General features: G+C 43.5%; 1 protein-coding gene across 1 annotated transcript; it reads left to right on the top strand.

Moving 5' to 3' along the window:
- The first annotated feature begins 4,174 nt into the window (after positions 1-4,174).
- GORAB (golgin, RAB6 interacting) lies at positions 4,175-15,099 on the top strand. The gene is made up of 5 exons (XM_065673982.1): positions 4,175-4,529; positions 5,918-6,266; positions 8,681-8,782; positions 10,598-10,738; positions 13,335-15,099. Exons 1-5 carry the CDS (start codon positions 4,466-4,468, stop codon positions 13,804-13,806), a joined length of 1,128 nt encoding a protein of 375 aa, XP_065530054.1. The 5' UTR covers positions 4,175-4,465; the 3' UTR covers positions 13,807-15,099.
- Positions 15,100-16,752: the final 1,653 nt, after the last annotated feature.

Raw genomic sequence — 16,752 nt, 5'->3', positions numbered from 1 at the left:
ATGCTGTAGTTTTTAATTCAGCTTTCTCAGCTTTCTCACCTTATTCCAATATGAAATTAATTAATTTTACAACAGAAACTCAGTTTCCATTAGAGATAGATACTTGCATTTTTTTATAAATCCTCAAGCCAGCCCATTGCAGTCCAGATGGCAACTGCAGGACAGTGCTAGGGCTGTGTTCTCACAGTATTAGAGGGGTTTGAATCGCTGGCTATGGTTTTAAATCTAGACTAAAGCAGCTAAGAGACAAAGTAAAACACACAGCACCCACTGTTAACACTTACATTATCTTCTTGTACTCAGAGTCACAGCCTGCGGTGGGCAGAGGTCTGAGTTCCGGATGCAGCTACAGCCTCAAACACATGGTTAAGAGCAAGCTGATGCTAAGCCAGTATCCTGGCACTCCGCAGATCTGCCCAGTAAGGCCCGACTAAAGAACAGGGTGTTAGCATGTGACTGAGGTTAAAGACATGTACATATGCTGGTTTGGATCTGGGCCTGCAGGCAAGGCTCAGCCAAACTGACTTCCACCTTGGTTTCTGTTTCTGGTGTTCCTTAATGGACAGCTCTCAGCTTTCAGGGTGTTTTAACCAGTAAAAAAACCTCACTGTACAGAGACCAGGCAGAATCTAGTCCACAGCCCACTAAAAAATGGGCAAAACCTGATTGCCTTCAACAATCTACAGAGGAGTTACAGCTCCATACATGGGTGTTTGCAGCCTTCAGTGCCATGCTAAGAAATTAAATTACGCATTTCAGGCTTGGAAGCTGACTGGATAGTTCAGCAGAGAATAAGCAAAAGAAACTTACACAGTGTGGATGTCAAGAGTCCTTTAAAAGGCAAATTAAATCATAGGTTATTCTCAAAAGACAGGGCTTGCTCTTTGCTCACATGGCGTCAAGGTGTGGCTGGACACGGTGATACTGCATAAGCCAGCCTGCATTATGTTTCGGTAAAAGATGAGATAGTATTGACATAGGTAGAGTTCGATAGATTCTTTCATTAGAAATAAACAGATTTAAGAGATTTTGACTTTGTTTCTTTCAGGATGTTTTTTCCCCATGCTTCTTGAATTGTGTGTCAAAGTCCTCGGGAGCTTGTGGAAGGGTCTGAAACACAAGCAGAAAGGAAACTGTCCTTCCCTATGCATGTCTTTCCCTGTTTCACATTAGGACTCAGGCTTTCACTGGGAAAATGTTGCTTTGTGTGTTACAGCACACACATCCATGAGCAGAATTGGGTTTAAAATATACATTCAAGTCAGGGAGACTGATGGAAGAGCTTATTTGTCTCTTAAAAACACAAAACATTTTCAATATGAACTAAACTGATTGTCCTGGGCTCAGCAGCAGCAGTCATTTTTCTCCTTCTCAGTAGCTGTGCAGTGCTGTGGTTTTGACTTTCAGCCTAAGAACAGTGCTGATAACACCGATGGTTTTAGTTGTTGCTCAGTAATGTTTACTCTGATCAAGGACTTTCTGAGTCTCATGCTCCGCCAGGGAAGAGTGGAAGCCGGCAGGAAGCAGAGACAGGACACCTGACCCAAATTAGCCAAAGAGGTATTCCATACCACAGCATGTCATGCCCAGTATATAAACTGGGGGCAGTTACCCGGAAGGCCCAGATCACTGCTCAGGTCAGGCTGGGTATTGCTCGGTGGGTGGTGAGCGGTTGTATTCTCTTCCCTTGTTATTTCCCTTATCATTATTGGTGGCAGTAGTGATTTGCATTATACCTTAGTTACTGAACTGTCCTTATCTCAACCCGTGGGAGCTACATTCTTTTGGTTCTCCTCCACATCCCTCCGGGAATGGGGGGAGGAATAAAGAGGGGAGTGAGTGAGCGGCTGCGTAGTTCTGAGTTGCCAGCTGGGCTTAAAACCATGACACCGATACAAATTGAAGTTATGTCCTGGTACAAATTGCATCTGTCCTGGGTTGCTATGTCATCTAAGGGCTGACCCTGAGGTCTGACCTGGAGAATCCAATTTGCCAGCCTATTTCCACACTGATTTGCGAACTGCACAAAGAAAATAAGATGGTTTTGTTGGTCCGTGCTGCTTCTAGCAGCCAATTAGACCAAAAGAAAATGGACGTAGCAGTCATGGAGGTCTTTGGGTCTGCTAGCAAGATAGTAGCTCTTGAAGCAAAAAAGATACAGGATACTAAATCCAGTTGCAGATGTAAAAGGAAGGTTTGCTTTGCTGCTTGGGATATTGGTCCCAAGGTTTCTATTTTCTCTTCATCTGGCCAGATGTTGTAGCAACATTTGCTTGAAAACTTTATTCCTAGGTGGCAAATGTGCAGTGCCATGTTATGCTCATAGGACTTTAACCAGCTGGAGATCACAGCCAGCCTCCGTTTTCTAAATCTGCTGTTGGTAAGTGTGCCATGAAATGACTTCACTGCATTACAACTGTTCCTGGAGAAAGCTGGCCCAGCGGCTGGTAATTAAACCTTTGGCTGATGGAAACTGTTAAAATGGATTGCTGCTTTGCCAACAGTGTTATAGTTAACAACTCAAAAGCCTTTATACTTTTTCTATAAAACACGTGGAAGTTTTATGCCTGGAATATCTATGGCAATAAAGTGAATGTGGTGCTTCATTTTTGTTTGTAGCATTAAAACTTGGAAGAGAAAAAAGAACTATGGTTCAAGAATGAAATCTGGAGTTTGTACTCTGCAGAGCATGTTCAGTTGATATCTGTGGGTTTGGTACAGCCCAGTGCAGTGATCTAGATATCAGGACAGATATAGATTCCAAATTCTTATACAGGCATCTAGAAGAGAACTAGGTGCCTGCACCCTGTTGTTGGCCAACCCTTGTTGGGCTGGCCAACACCAATCCATTGTAAAATTCAAACTGACACCTGGTTCTGCCCTCTGGACTCCCTGAGAGCATTTGAGTCAAGGCTGGGTGATGGTTCTTCTTCAGACCTCTTCTGCGCTCAGAAGTCAGGCTTCCTAATGGAAGCCATAATTCTGTCTGAAGGGCTGCTCAGCACCCCTCTGCTCCAGGCTCACCCAGGAAGGACCTCCTGGTCAGTGCTGACAAAACCAAGATAACCACAGTCCCCTTCTCCTATGATGGATGCCCCCGATGCCTCCACTCAGTATCAAGGCCTACAGCTAAAGTGCAAGTGAAAAATGGTGGCACTTCTGTTCCCCAAAGGCACTCAGCCAAATCCGATCAGAAACATTTAACGCCTGCCAGTGAGTGGCAGCTCAGGGCCGCCTCTCCTCTGGCCGGGGCTGGTATTTATGGGATGCATTAGTCACGCAGGAGTTGTTAAAAGTGCTGCTGCGATAAATTGCGAAGTCATACATGGTCATCAAGTTATGAGTTTGGTCTGGGAGACAGCAATACTTCAGAGCTTGACTAATCCCTTACAGATTTGAAACGGGGAGGGATGTGGTCAGGCACTGAAAACGTCCCCAGTTTATTGCCGATGATGTATTATTTAAGCCTCCAGTCCCCTGGACTGCTTCAGTTAAGCCTGGGGCTCGTGCCTTTGTGTTCCAGCCGGCTTTCTCCCAGTGGGAGGTAAGCTTGCCTGCAAGACCTCTGATAGGCTTAAAGCGGACAGAGTTTCGGCTGGATGGAAAAAAAACCACGCTTTGGTAGCTACTGAGAGAATACTGCCGTATGCTGCAGGATCTCTTCAGTTTACACCTAAGGATGGAAATATGTGTGCGCATCCATTGTGCATAATGGTCAAAGCAGACATTCAGAAACATGACCACGGGTAAAGTAATACTTTTCCTTGCTGGTTTCTTCATGCTGGTGTCACTTTAACTCACTGAATCACACCGGCACTTACCCAGCTGTGCAATGTCCTGGCCTTACTGCTCCCTTACTACACAGGTCCCAGACATGCTCTGTATACCCTCCAAATGCAGTTCTAGATGTGCTGAAGCAGGCAACGCACCTGCTCCTATACCTGCTTAATTACAAACCATAAATGACCGGGGGTGTGTGCGGTGATGCTCCCTGAGGACTGCTCTGTCTGTGAGCGGCTTCTCCACTTATGCCTCATTAGCGGGGACTCACTGAGCTCTTCATGCATTGCACCCTCAGGAGCCCCTGGGAGGTGCCCCATGCAGCGCCCCACGCACAGCGGAGCTGCACATGCCGTGTGCCGAGCGCCCTGCTGCTGCGCCAGGAGCTCTGGCCCACTGACTGAGCGCTGGGGCTGCCCGGCCGGTGAGCGGCAGCCGGAGACAGCCCGCGACCTCCGCGCCCGCTCACCTCCGAAGCCGCCCCTTACGCCCCAGCTCCCTCCCCGTCACCTCAGGACGCCACCTCCCAGCCCCGCCCCCGTCGTGCTGCCGTGGAGGGGCGAGGCTGCCCGGCGCTGCCTGCCAGGGCTGTCCACGGCGTTCGCCTGCGGCGAATGGGCGGCGGTGGTGGGGCAGCCGCGGGCCCTGCCTGCCGGGCGCCCCGTCAGCGGAAGGAGGAAGCGTTATGGCCGAGGCTTGGGCTGGCTTCTCGCAGGAGGAGTTGCGGCGCTTACGGGCCCAGCGCCCAGGTACGGACCGCGACTGGGCTCTGGCGGGACCGGGGCTCGGGACCGGGCCGGCCGTAGTGCCTGTCCCGCTTAGCGGGGGGTGGCGGTGCTGGGAGCGGCGCGGAGGAGCTTACGGGCCCTTGGCACCCAGTCAACCGCCGCAGCTACACCTACCTCCCTCCGTCTCCTCAGCCTCCCGGCCCCTCAGTCCCCTACATCCACACCTCTGTCCATCCTCTCTGCTCTTCCAGACCATTCCCACATCAAACACCTCGGGTTTTGCAGGGATTCCCTTGCCTCCACCACCCAGCCCCTCGGCCCCTCCCTTCCCATACTCCCTCTCTCACTGCTCCCGTCTGTCTCCCATCCAGCGCCTCTGTCTCTCAACCCGCAAAAACTCTGATACATTTCCAGATGCTCTAGCTCTTGCCCTGCACCTCCATTTTCCTGTACACTACCCCACTCGTGTTCCTATGTGGATTCCATATAGAATCATAGAATCACAGAATAGTTAGGGTTGGAAAGGACCTCAAGATCATCTAGTTCCAAACCCCTTGCCATGGGCAGGGACACCTCACACTAAACCATCCCACACAAGGCTTCATCCAACCTGGCCTTGAACACTCCCAGGGATGGAGCACTCACAACCTCCCTGGGCAGCCCATTCCAGTGTCTCACCACCCTAACAGGAAAGAATTTCCTTCTTGTATCCAATCTAAACTTCCTCTGTTTAAGTTTTAACCCATTACCCCTTGTCCTGTCACTACAGTCCCTAATGAAGAGTCCCTCCCCAGCATCCCTATAGGCCCCCTTCAGGTGCTGGAAGGCTGCTATGAGGTCTCCACACAGCTTTCTCTTCTCCAGGCTGAACAGCCCCAACTTCCTCAACCTATCTTCATACGGGAGGTGCTCCAGTCCCCTCATCATCCTCGTGGCCCTCCTCTGGACTTGTTCCAACAGTTCCATGTCCTTTAACATGTAGCTTCCTCTGTGTCTGTCAACTTGTTCTTCCCTATTCTTCACTTTATAAACCCCCAGTTTGTCCACCAGACTGTCTGACATCTCTCTTTAGGCCTAGATCCATCTCTCTATCATTGCCCTAAGAGTTGCCTCACTCCTACCTTCCTTTAGTCCCGTAGTCCAGGCCTCTTCTCATTTCGTAGTCCCATAGTCCAGGCCTCTTCTCATTTTGTATGTTCAGATCCTTTAAAACTCTTGATTCTTATGCTAACAAAGTATTTCCAGGTTCCTGGGCATACCCATATGTTGCCTTCCCTTGACACCCTGCATGTCTTTTCCTTATGTTGGTTTTGCACTAGTTGGCTTGCTTAGAAAAGCTTATTCACAGAGTGTATCTTTGATCTTAAGACTTGGTTTTAATCTTGATTTTGCCTCTTGTCCATTGATAGATTTGTATGAGCCCTCAGAGCAGCAGCATCGCCCCCACACTGCAAATAAGAGTCGGAAGCAATCGCTGCGAGAAAAAGCTCTCCAGCAGCAATGTCAGAAGCTGGGACTGCAGGGTGGAGCAGCTTCTGTGCCTCCTGAGCAGTTACTTTCTGTAGCAAAACACAAACCTTGTCATCCTCAGCAGCTTGTGCCACCACCTCACCCTCCTTCTGCAGGAGATCAAAGGCAAAATGACAACCAAGACCAGCAGAAGGAAGTGACACCGGTAGATCCCTGTAATGGCAGTGACAGTGTCCAGACCCACCCTGCAAAGCCCAACTCCAAAGTGGAAAAAAAGAAAGTGGAATTGTTAGTAAGTTGGTAAAATCAGGGGATGGGTTTTATTGTTCTGTATTGATTCATTCTTTTGTTGTGAATTAAAGTGAACGTTTGTGTATCTAATAGGAAGGTTTGAGAGATCATGTTTGCTGTCTCTGCACTGAACCTTTGGTTTCACATCTGGTTGTGTTAAACCTGACTAAGGACCAAATTCTAAAGTGTAATCCATGCAGATATGCACCATGCTGTCTTCGGGTAATTTCCTGTGGTTTTAGAACGGTACATCATGAAGCATCCAAGATGTAGGATTGTCTTAATGGTTTATGAAGACTTCGTTTCACCATTGTGCTGTGTATGCAAGCCAGCAGCCACAATAGAAAGCCCTTCTGGGGGAAGATATGCTCTGGTTTGTGTAACTTTGTGTTCCCTTTACAATACTGCTGCAGATCTGTGAATGTCAAAAGTCTCAGTAAGGATGTAAAATTTCAGGTTTAAGCAGTTCTCTAGCTTTTAGGATTCAAGATGAGACCAATCTCAAGGCTCTCACCCTGTGTATCAGCCAGCAGCGGGTTGCTTCTGCTTCCTGCAGAAGCTTCGAAGTGATACATGTAAGAGAAAGGAAAAAGTTCTGAACGTGGCTCCCTAGGAGTCTGACTGAATGTGGCAATTACACTAGTTCATCACCCAGAATTCAGATGATAGCCTATAAAAGGAAGCTGCTAACTGCTAGAGAGGGCAGTCATTTCCAGTGTGAGAAATTACTTGGTTTTACCTCTTGATGTTTGTCTTCTTGTGTGTATCTGCATGCTAACTGTATTTTCTTCCTCAGCAGGCAAAACAAGATTTGAGGGGCAAAAGGATGAATTCTTTTTCTAGGGCATATGGTTTATTTTTAAAACACTCTATTTTTAAAACAATGCTGCTGCAGCCTTGAGTTCCTGTGCAGGTCCAAACTTTTCTGCCCAGTATAATCAACAAACACTAGCTGCCCACTAAACTTCCTTGCATGATTTGTATTCCCCCAAAACAGGGATGGGCAGCTTTCCAGGTGTGGTGTGCCAGACCCAATGGCTGCTTAGATCTGTCTGTAGGCTCGCGGAGGTGAGTGAAGGTGCTTCATGCTGGAGAGGCGGGACTGTGGCAGTCAGCAGCACTTGTGTGGAGACACAGTACATAGCTTCTCTCAAATTCAAAACTCAAAAGGATCCAGGAGGTTATGTTTTGCAGAGGTTTACCTTGAGAGTCTGGAGCTGCTGGCCATGCTGCTGCCATTTACCTGAGGAGCTCCTGGCTGGAATCACCTACCTGCAGATAGCTGTCCTGTCAGCAGAAGAGCAGCACTTTGAAAAGCGGTGCTAAAATTCCTCTTGTGGGTGCGGCTCACAGTAGTACTGGCTGCTCAGCTCCTTCCTAGTACTGGAAAAATAGACACTGTTTGACTGGGAAAAAGATAGCTAAAGCTTTGCAGAGGGGTTTTCCCTCTGGGGGGAGCAAATGACACTTAGTTGCAACAACCACCCCCTGAACCTGCTAAATTAATCTTAGCCTGTGCATTTGAATTTAGTCTTACTGAAAATATTTATATGATGTTGTAGGAATAGGGTGTTGAGGAGAACTCTGAAGAGATATTCTTGTGCAGATATGGTTAAAATTAACATAGCCGAGTTACTTGGGTGTTTTTAAGCTAACCTGTTTTTAAACTGAGACTTCTTGAATGAGGATAAGAAGAATACAACATGGTAGAAATGTGGCAAAGCAGGTTTTGTGTCTCCTTAGTCCTGCGCAGCTGTGTTGACACATGTTGTCTCCTCTTGCTTTCCATCCTCTGGGACTAGTTGTATCTCTTAGTAGATGTAGCCTAGGAAGTGGAATCCATATAACTCTTTCCCTGGTAGCAAAACTGAATTCTTGTTCTTCCTTGTTGCTCATTTTCACTGCAACTTTTACCAGCCTTTCATTTGTACCAGTTTAATTATCTGTGGACTGTATTATAAAACATATCTGTGAAATGATCTGGTTTATGGAAAAAACATTTCCAAAAAAGAGGCTGTCTTGGCAGCCTGAACAAATGGTGACTAGTAGCAGGTCTAGAAACTTGAAACTGCTCCTACCTAGTGGTGAAGCACATCCTTTAAATGAAAAATTCAGTCAATTTCTGAAAAAGTGGTCCATGCTTTTTCTTCTAGCAAAGCTGAATTAACCAGCTGCTTACTTGCCTATGAATATTTTTGTTCTGATTAGCAGATTTCACCTGGAAGTGTTTTATTGGTCTGAAAGACTTCTTGCAGATGATTATTCTTTCCTCAGAACCAAAACCCGTTCATTGTTCCTTTGACATTTTTAGAATTTACTCTAGGAAATATGATGGTGAATATTCGTGTCATTTGGGGAACAGGTGGAGAAATGAACTTTCTGTTAATTTTATTCTTCTTGTCAATGAGCAGGCAGGAAAAGTCACGATGGGAAATCCTCCAGCAAGAGCAACGGCTGATAGAAGAGAAGAATAAACGGAAGAAGGCACTCCTGGCCAAAGCTATTGCTGAGAGGTAAGGGGCTATGCTAAACATGGGTGGAAGCCGAGGAAGGGATTACTTTTCACCTGCAACCAGTTGCATATCTTCTGTTTAAATCTCACTTTTTCCTCTTCTCTATGCTCTGTATGTACTGCTCCACAAATGAGCAGCTGTGATCGATGTTTCCCTTTGATGACATGTGCTGGCTAAGAAGTTATGACAAGCTTTTCATTCTTTCAAAGCTGCAGCTCTGTGCCCAGATGGAAAAGTTATCTCAGAATTTGAGAATTAACTGACATCCTTGTACCTGTTAGTAAGGGCAAATTTGGAAATTGAGCTCGGATGCTCATCCCTGCTCCGTTCCTTATTTGTTTTCACTGGATTTAAAGAAAGTTTATTTGATTCCTAACCTGTGAAGGGAAACTATAATTATGCCTGTTTGGGCTTTTGACTTACTAGTATGTGAAAAGTGTTGAAAAGAGAAGATGATCCGCTTTAAGAAGGTATCATTGTACCTCTGGCTGATTAGAAATTATAAAAATTCACATGTGCTCACAGTTGTTAGCTCTTGCTTTTCAGGGGACCAGACTTTAGGTATTGTTACAGAGTTGTCCACCAAGATAGTTTTAAGACTAAGGGAAGGCAAGGTATGTCAGGAAGTATATTAGAGCAGCTGATAACACTGTATCAAGGAAGGAGGTGTGAAGCTTTCAGGCTCACAGTGCTCTCCTGGGTATATATTCTGCCCATCGAAGTTCTTCAGTAGCACAGGTGAACATAGCTAGTGCTGTGCAAAATATTCTCTTTGGGGTTCTGAAGGTTTTATTTACCTTTGCCAGGCAGAGATAAAACACATTCAATCTGAATCATGCTGGGACACCAAACATGGGTGTGACCAGGCTGGGTATTTCCTCCTGGAAGCAGAGCATGAGAAAGAGGACTTGAGAGGTGATAGTTATCTGACATTCGAAGGCCTTCTTCAGTCTCTCGGCAGTACTATAGGATGTCTCTTTCTCTCCACCTGCATCAGCTGGTCTAATAATGAGAGATGATGTTACTTCCTACATATGGAATTGTAGAATAGTTTGGGTTGTAGAAGGGACCTTAAAGATCATAAAGATCACATCTAGTTTTGCTTTCAAGTACTTGCTTTGGGGTCTAAAGCAGTGGCTAAAAAGCATTGTTTTGGTGGTGGTGATGAATGACAGCAAAGTGACCTGGTGTAAAAGCTTGTTGAAAGTTACTTAGCTTGTTTGGGAGTAAAATCTGTCAAAGCTTGCTGCCCTTAGCAGCATTTAGTTTTCAGAACTTAAGAATGAATAAGCTGAGTTGAAAAAGGTTGCGTAAGGCTTGATTGAAATCCTTTGTGTTTGATGTAAAACTTTCCATTGACTTCATTGGGATTTGGCTAGGCCTTTTGGGAATAATTTTACAAAATGGAAATCAAGCTTAGGTTAGGTGACTTTTTGGCCCCTACTAACTGGGCTTCTTTGAAAGGGGATATTTGTAGGGCTAAATACCCTTCCCCCTCTCACTTCCCCCCCCAAGCCATTTCCTGTTTCTTTACACTGAGAACTACTTAGATACAGCAGCTTCTTGTGTGTTTCCACAGTAAAGAAACACAATCCATTTTAGGCGCTTTGATTATAGTCATTACATAATTTTGCCATGGTCCTTTAATAGCAGGCATTTTAGATCCCTGTGGATATTAAAAAAGATCAAAAGTCTTAAATCATAAAGGAGAAACCTTCTGTTAAAGAAGTTAGTTGCTCTGCAAATTAAATGGGGCCTGTTGTGTCAAGAAGATAGGCTTGAAAAGGAAAAAGAAAAAGCATCTTCCTTTTACAGATCTAAAAGAACTCAAGCTGAAACAGTGAAACTGAAAAGGATTCAGAAGGAGTTACAAGCTCTGGATGACATGGTGTCTGCTGACATTGGCATCCTGCGGAACCGCATTGATCAGGCCAGCTTGGACTACTCCTATGCCCGGTAGGTGACAAACAGGGAGGAGGGAATAGTCCTGCCTGAGTGGAGAGAGAAAATGCTGTTTCCTGTCACCAAAACAGTAATGGAGTTTTGTCATTGTAATAATGCATAGTTAAAGTGGTCACAGTCTGGGGGTCTTTCAAATCTTGATGTAAAAGTGTGCTTTTTATTTCCTCATTTTTCCCTTGGAATCTGGAAACTGAAGAGCTTTTCTGACTGCAGACTGTGCTTTCCAGCTTCGTGCTGTCACAAGACATACTTTACTGCTTTAACTGTGCAGTTGTCCATAAGCCCTGCTTTAGTGTTTCAAGGTTGTTTATTTCTTCTCAGGGGGAAAGAGCTGAGGTTTTTTAAACTCCTAAAAGGAAAGTTCTTTTCAGGGAAACTTGCTTGTTGATGACAGCTCTGGTCCTGTTGGAATCAATGGGACCAATTAAGCTTAAAACATGTAACACTGCTGAAATGCTTTTGGAACTGGGACCAAAAATTGAAGAAAAAAGCAAGCTTTCATCCTTCACAATGTGCCTTTAATCACTCTGGTTCTGATGAGTTCCTGAAATGCAAGAAATTAATCGGAACACACTATTAGTTGTGGGTAAACCACAACATCAGTAGATAAACATCGGCATATTTATGTAGCCATTTAATAAATGGAAATGTTCGGGTGCGGTTTTTAGTTCACAGTTCAATGTGTTAAACGTATATTTCTCCTTAGGACTTCTGCTATACGTTGACCTCAGGCCAATAAACATGGTAATTAGTCTTTGAAAAAATAGCAGCAGTAGCTAAAAAATAAGTATTTCTTTTTCATAATTGTCATTTGAAATATCTAAGATTACCGGTAGTTTCAGTAGCTGCGTTCATATTAATACAGAATTTCATACCTTCAAGAGGAAAAACATTTCAATCTATTTTAGGTTTAAGTCTGATTTCTAAAACCATTAAGTGCTCCTCGAAATTTCCTTACCAATATTTGGTAATAATTTGTCTATTTGAAATGCTTACTCTCTTAGGAGTGTATAACACAAGTGGCTTTCATGCTTAGAAAATAATTTTTAATGAAGATAACAAAAGGGCATGCTGGTATGACAATAAACTTTACAAAATACTTGATGACATTCATGAACTTGGCAAGTCTGTCTTTTTGTGAGGGAGGGATTTGGAAATGTGAGTTAGGTACTTTGGTGTTATAGCTTTTATGCATTATGAGCCAAAGCTGGTTTACTTTTAATTGGTGTCTTTTTAAGCAGTTTTTTAATTCTTGCCTTGTATTTTAGGGTTAAACACAAATAATTTCATTGGGTCAAAAAGCACATTATTAAATAGTCCTGAACACATACATAGCTAGGGGCATTTGACAATTGCTGGGGAATGCAATTTTCATAAATATGATACGAAGAATATGTGTGAATTCAGCTCAAAGGTTTAGCTATGCAAAAGCTTCCAGCATAGCGTTAGTTTTTCCATTTCAGATACCTCAGCCAGGGAAATCTTTACTTTCTTTAGAGGGAAACATAAGTGGGCATCTTCTGCACACTGCAGACATAGCCTTTACAGCTGGGTCAAAGTTTTGTGGTTATAACAGAGCGTATTTGGGAAGGGGTTTCTATGTCTTACTTCCGTTTCCCTAAGCAAGGAATTTCCTCTGTCTTCTTGTAGCTTCGTTTAACCAGATATTTGAATCTGGTTTTATAAAACAGCTGAATTCTTTATTCAACCACCTTACTAATATTAGTTTAATGAATGCGCTGTAAGATACATCATGTAGTCATTCTGCAAAAGCTTTTGCATGTTCCCTTTCCTGATGAGCAAGATTGCATCTCTTTCTACTAAGTGAATCAGAATGTATGGATTCACTGAATGTAGTGGAAGATGCATCGCTAATGGGGTCACTAAACATTAAAGTGCTAGATATTCTGGAGGTGTTAATCTCAACAAATATTTGGAATATTTCTCTTTTGCTGTGTTTGTGATGACAAGAAGTGCAAATTGGCAGGTGTGTGTTGTGTGGGTGCTTACAAGAAAATTCTACATTTGTTGCCATGCAAAGTTGTGATCACTGTTGATGTCATATGCTGTGTCAGTGTGTGCTGCTCATGATTTTTTGAATATACATACGGGTGGCTGGAGGGGTAGAATTTTAGATCAGATCTGAATCTGTAGCATCTGTAACTGTCAGGTGGATGGCTGGATTAGAAAAACCACAGAACTGTTTTGCAGTGTTTCAGTTCACTAGGTAGGTGTTCATTAGAATTGTAAAGTACTAGAATTCTGATGGTTTCTTTCTGCTGCTAGTGATGCATCTCTTAAAATAGGCAGTAAAAATGCTTGTTCATTATTCAGTCTGTAGATTTCAGACAAGCAAATTAACTCTTGGAATACAGCAGCAGTGGAGAGGCTAAAGTGTCAAGAGGAGAAGATTTGATTAATTCACACTTACTTTCTTCCCTTTTACTAACATAGAAACATATCATAAATAGCTGGCATAATGCATTGCAGAGCACACTGCATTTTAGGGATGCTTAAAGTATCTGTCAGTGTGTCAGATTGTAAAGTGTTTTGAGAATTAACCCATTAGAAATTATTACGATTTTTGCAGGAAGCGGTATGATAAGGCTGAGTCGGAGTATGTGGCAGCCAAGCTAGACCTCCAACACAAGACAGAGATTAAGGAGCACCTCACGGAGCACCTGTGCACAATCATACAGCAGAATGAACTTCGCAAGGCCAGGAAGCTGGAGGAGTTAATGCAGCAGCTGGAAGTGGAGGCAGATGAGGAAAATCTGGAACTTGAGATAGAGGTGGAGCGGATGCTGCAGCAGCAGGAGGCCGAAGCGGGGAGACAAGCCAGCCAGTCACACAGTCATGCTGGGACAGCTAAGGAAAACCTCACTCCCAGTGTTACGGTGCAAGAGAATGAACATGCTAATCATGCTGTTACTTCTCTTGCTATTTCTGAACAGTTGCTTCAGTCTCAAAACTCTGGTACCAAATCCCTCTCCAATATGGACAGCCAAACTCAGGCAGTAAATGTGACTCCAGGAAACTCCCCAGCTTGTTCTGCTACATGACTTATTATGTTCAGATAAGCCGGCCAGTTATGGTTGAAATACTCTCTGCAGGCTTGTGTGCTGTATGTTATCTGGGCTTCTGCAGTGCCAGTAATATGCACTTGATTTCTCTTTTCCTTTAATATGGTTCTCAAACTTTAAAGGTGCCTTTTTTTTTCTTTTTCTTCCTCACAAGACTCCCTTTTGGGGTTTACCATCTGTCATCATCATTTTGGTTTAAGTTCATGTTCTAATGCCCAGCTTTTCATGGGGCTTTGTACCTTGCTGGAAGAGGATACTTGGAAGCAAACGGTAGGGCTTTTCCAAAGGCTTTCAGTGTATTGCTGTTACAGATACCTGTTGCAAACAGTGTGCAGGAGGTGCATATCTACAGGAGAGAACGTCACAACTTAGGCTGCTCCTGAACACATTCCATCCCCTGACAACTGCATTAGGATGTTTGTCTTCCTTTGTATCTTTAAGGGATCAGTTTTCAATGTTTTTTAATCCTTTAAAACCCAAGTGCTTGCTTTAATTGTCTTTGTAGCTGATCCTCTCTCTTGATTTAAAGGAAATTTGCATGTTGAGGCAAATTGCAAAGTCATTTGTAATATTTCCTATTTATCACTTTGCCTATTTCTTCCAGATGACACTAGATCAGACAAAAGCTATGTATTGCTAACATTATCTATGAAATCACAGCAGCTATGATTTAGCAAAAATTATGGGTTACAGTTTAAGACATTGTAGGATGTATCATGTAGAAGTAGAAACACACAAAAGAAAGTATGTTACAATTAAAACTGTTCCATTACAAACATTTTTACTCTGTCATGGTTGCCTCAAAGTTCCAATAATTAGGGATCTCAAAAGTAATAATTCCCACAGGATATTGGAATTGAGCCCATTTTCACATAACATTCAGTGCATTTTCTTGCCTGAAGTGCTAGTGTGTACCCCACAAGAAGTTCAGCTGGTTTGTTCTTTTGCCACTGAAAGGCTTTAAAAAGCTATTCCAGGTGGACCTTAAAGTCTCAGGAATTAAAATAGAGGACCTAGGCAAACCTCCCATAGACTGATTGCAGCTGCAAACCATGGGGACTGTGTTCATAATTAACTACTTTGTAACAGAGGAAGGCTGCTTTCATTGTGGAAATGGTTTCTGTAATACCTGACCTGAACATGTCAGTCAGAGTTTATGAATCAGTTACTGAATGATGGCATCAAGTATATAAATGGGACACTGTCTCTGGCTTTAATAGTGGAAAAACATGTCACTACATTTCATTCTGTTAATAAATCGGTGCATCTTCTCCACAGTGTGTTTACTTTCAGTTGTGATATCTGACACTAATACATGTATTCAGGATTGTTTTTCCACAGGAGCAGATAAATGACAGAATCAGATATATTCTTTGGCAACTTGCCACTGTGTGAAAGTAAACCCTTGAAAAAGGCCATTCCAAAATACAGAAACGTATGAAGCAAAGACATGGCAGGATATGGTTTGGCAGGAATCTTTTCAACTAACTATGGCCCAAGGCAGGAGTGGAAAATCTCTACAGGTGAGTCCCATACAGAGGAGAAAGAGAAATCTGTTTCCTAGCTGCTCGCTATCAGGGCTGATTGAAGTTAGAAAACTCCAAAATAACATTTGAGATATGTATGAAGCACTGCTCTACTGCTGCTGATACACTGCATTCCCTGTTACTTTGCTGGAAGACCTAGTCTAAAAGCTAAAGATTTTACTGTATTGTGAGAAAATTGTGACTGACTTCCTTTGCTCTGTCTGCAGTTGCAGAACAGCTTGTAGCAACCTGATTATGGCTTTTAAAACTGGATGCGAGTAAGTGCAATAATAATTTAATTGTACCATTCTTGTTTCCATCCTCTGCAGCTGTCCCCAGTTGCTCCTCAAGTGAGTCTGAGTCCTAGTGGATAGGTCTGTTCCTTGTTACAATTGTATTCAGCTCATCAGGGGACATACGGAAGAGCGTCTGACAGAAGAGTTGAACTGTAATGGTGTTTACAGGAAGCACATGCATACATTTTGCATATAATTTGTGGTTCTCTAGTAGGCTAAAATACGGCTAAAATAGTCCTCCTGAATGCGCCTTGTTATCACAGGTGAGATTACTTTTTGAACTCCTCAAACCAAAATAGGCAAAATTTTGTAAGTCCAAAGTTCTTTTTGACAACTACTTAAGAATATGAGTTTCCTAGAAGGGGGTAGGTTTATATCCAACAAAACTACTTTGAAACTGAAAGTTCTCATGTGCCATCCTGACAGTGCTGGTGCTGTTTCTGCCTGACAGGAAAGATGCTGTTGTTACAATCGGCAGTTTCTGTTCTCTTACAAGTCCCTCATCGAAGTTCTGCCCATTTCTATCTGTCTGACTTCTGAGCTTGCAAAATGAAGTGAACTGGCTGGAAGCCACAAGAAACAGCCATGTGAAATACAATAGGCAGCCTAACATTTGGTTGCTCTCCCTAGACAGGGAGCGCAAGAGTTAAATTGTTTGATCTGAGTTATGAAGCCTTTCTCTGACATGTGATATAAACCACTACCATGGTGTCAGTTCCACTTTGGAAGTTCTCAAATGTTTTGATGGGTGCCAGTATGCCGGTTTAACATTCCCCCTGTGCCGGAGCCAAGCAGTCCAGTCATAATTGTAACAACATGTGTGCTGGTCAGAAATGCCAGGAGATGATTTTGGTGCAACAAAAGGATTGGATTTTTTTTCCTTGTTTTAAGGAAAGAGAACAGTTGGAATTGAGGCTCTTGAAGCAAAAGCCATTTATATCTTTGGAGTAGCTGGTGAGTCTGACAGTATTTGTTGGACAGTATTTGTTGCTGTTGTCACTGGAGTGCATTGAAGGCGGGTGTGCTGTCCATTCAGCTGGTATGGTGTATCTCTTCAGAAAAATGGAAAAATTAGAAGTTCAGCATAGCTCACAAATGGGTGG

This window comes from Lathamus discolor, chromosome 3 (genome assembly GCF_037157495.1).
Source record: "Lathamus discolor isolate bLatDis1 chromosome 3, bLatDis1.hap1, whole genome shotgun sequence".
In the NCBI taxonomy this organism is placed as follows: domain Eukaryota; kingdom Metazoa; phylum Chordata; class Aves; order Psittaciformes; family Psittacidae; genus Lathamus; species Lathamus discolor.
This window is presented reverse-complemented; position numbering and strand designations above follow the sequence as displayed.

What these genes read in the sequence shown, in the direction of transcription:
- GORAB (XM_065673982.1), top strand. Translation starts at nt 4,466, where the DNA reads ATGGCCGAGGCTTGGGCTGGCTTCTCGCAGGAGGAGTTGCGGCGCTTA. An exon ending in GCCAAAGCTATTGCTGAGAG is followed by an intron (nt 8,783 to 10,597) that starts GTAAGGGGCTAT and finishes TTCCTTTTACAG; the next exon opens with ATCTAAAAGAACTCAAGCTG. An exon ending in TTGGACTACTCCTATGCCCG is followed by an intron (nt 10,739 to 13,334) that starts GTAGGTGACAAA and finishes CGATTTTTGCAG; the next exon opens with GAAGCGGTATGATAAGGCTG.